General features: G+C 49.1%; 1 protein-coding gene across 1 annotated transcript in view; it reads left to right on the forward strand.

Annotated features, from left to right (window-relative positions):
- The window catches only part of INPP5D (inositol polyphosphate-5-phosphatase, 145kDa), a 159,163-nt gene extending 157,308 nt beyond the window's left edge, over positions 1-1,855 (forward strand). The window contains exon 27 of the mRNA XM_011980249.1: positions 656-1,855. Within this exon, the coding sequence (XP_011835639.1) occupies positions 656-658 (3 nt within the window). The 3' untranslated portion in view covers positions 659-1,855. The remainder of the gene's footprint in view (positions 1-655) is intronic.
- Positions 1,856-2,117: the final 262 nt, after the last annotated feature.

Here is a 2,117-nt window from a genome sequence, read left to right on the forward strand (position 1 = left end):
AAAAAAAAAGAACAGACTGCAGAGCCAGGCTATGTTGGATTTGAATCCCAGCCCTCCCACTTCCTAGCTCTGTGCCTTGAGCCTCAGTTTACCCACCTGTAAAAAGGGGCTGTTAATGGTACCTACCTCATAGCCTTAGAAGGAGAATTGCATTATAGGCTATTTTGTATTATTATCATGTATTATCATCTATATAGAAATTATATATTTATATTTATGTATTTATATTGATATCCATTACATATCATTTCATATATATGCTATACATATTACATATGTGTATATATTTTTTACATATATATAGATAAAGATATATGGTACTTACCTGGGCGTGGTGCTATGCACCTGTAGTCCCAGCTACTGGGAAGGCTGAGGCATGAGGCTAGCTAGAGCCCAAGAATTCAAGGCTGCAGTGAGCTATGATTGCGCCCCTGCATTCTCGCCTAGGCAACAGAGTAAGACCAAGGCCCCATTTCTAAAAAGCAATTTTTTTAAATAACTAGGTAAAGTACTTAGAACAGTGAGTGCTGGCTCTTCTCAGCCACATATTAAAGGAAGCCTGGCCTAGCCCACAGCATGCAGGGACCCGGGCCACTTAGTTCAACATGGCCTGGTGAGAATGAGCCCTGACAACCCTTCTGTTCTTGTCCCACAGTGAAGCCCTCAGTGAGCTGCCAGTGAGTCGGGAGTCCAGAGGAACAGCGCGAAGCCACTGGACCCTCTGCCAGGACCTCCTGCTGGCTCCTCCTGCCCAGCTTCCTATGCAAGGCTTTGTGTTTTCAGGAAAGAGCCTAGCTTCTCTGTGGCCCAGGGAGTTCACTGCCTGTGAGACTTGGCACCAAGTGCTGAGGCTGGAAGAAAAACGCACACCAGACAGGCAACAAATAGTCTGGGTCTCCAGCTCGTTCTTGGTACTTGGGACCCCAGTGCCTTGTTGAAGGCGCCATTCTGAAGAAAGGAACTGCAGCGCCGATTCGAGGGTGGAGATATAAATAATAATAATAATGTTAATAATAATAATGACCACGTGAATCGAACACTCACGATGTGCCAAGTGCTGTGCTAAGTGCTTTACGAACATTCATCACATCAGGATGACCTCAAGAGCTGAGGCTCTAGCCACCTAAAACCACGTGCCCAAACCCACCAGTTCAAAATGGTGTGTGTTCGGAGGGGTGAAAGCATTAAGAAGCCCAGTGCCCTCCTGGAGTGAGACAAGGGCTTAGCCTTAAGGAGCTGAAGAGTCTGGGTAGCTTGTTTAGGGTACAAGAAGCCTGTTCTGTCCAGCTTCAGTGACACAAGCTGCTTTAGCTAAAGCCCGGGGGTCCCGGCATCGCTGAGCTGACAGCAGGGATCTACCTGGCTTCTCAGTTCTTTAGTTGGAAGGAGCAGGAAATCAGCTCCTACTCTCCAGTGGAGAGATCTGGCCTCAGCCTGGGCTGGAGATGCCAAGGACTGTGCCAGGTTCCCTGTGCCCTCCTCGAGGTGGGCAGCCATCACCAGCCACAGTTAAGCCAAGCCCCCCAACACGTATCCCATCACGCAGATAGAAGAGTCTTTGCTGTTGCTCCCGAAAGCCGTGCTCTCCAGCCTGGCTGCCAGGGAGGGTGGGCCTCTTGATTCCAGGCTCTTGAAATAGTGCAGCCTTTTCTTCCTATCTCTGTGTCTTTCAGCTCTGCTTCATTGGTTATTAGGAGAATAGATGGGTGATGTCTTTCCTTATGTTGCTTTTTCAACATAGCAGAATTAATGTAGGGAGCTAAATGCAGCAGTATGTGTGAATGCAGAAGGGTATGTGCCCCACATTCCCGTGGTGGAAGTCTGCATGACCAATAAATTGTGCCTTTCTCACTCAGCTGTGTATGTGGCATTTTTCTTGACATTCGGAGCCATAGATACCCTTCTAGACAGCAGGGCCTACACGGGGCACAACTGAGGCAGGTAAGGGTTCGCGGTGGTGATGGATGGTGTTGCCCTGACCAGATGGGACACCATAGAGCCAGTGTGAAGCTGGTCCTGTACCAGGGACAGGGGTGAACGGCACTCCTTCCCTCCTTCCATCCACACATCTTCCTGGCACTCCAAGCGCCCTGCGGCAACCCAGAGGCCACAAGCAT

Source organism: Mandrillus leucophaeus, unplaced genomic scaffold (genome assembly GCF_000951045.1).
Source record: "Mandrillus leucophaeus isolate KB7577 unplaced genomic scaffold, Mleu.le_1.0 Scaffold21, whole genome shotgun sequence".
NCBI lineage: Eukaryota > Metazoa > Chordata > Mammalia > Primates > Cercopithecidae > Mandrillus > Mandrillus leucophaeus.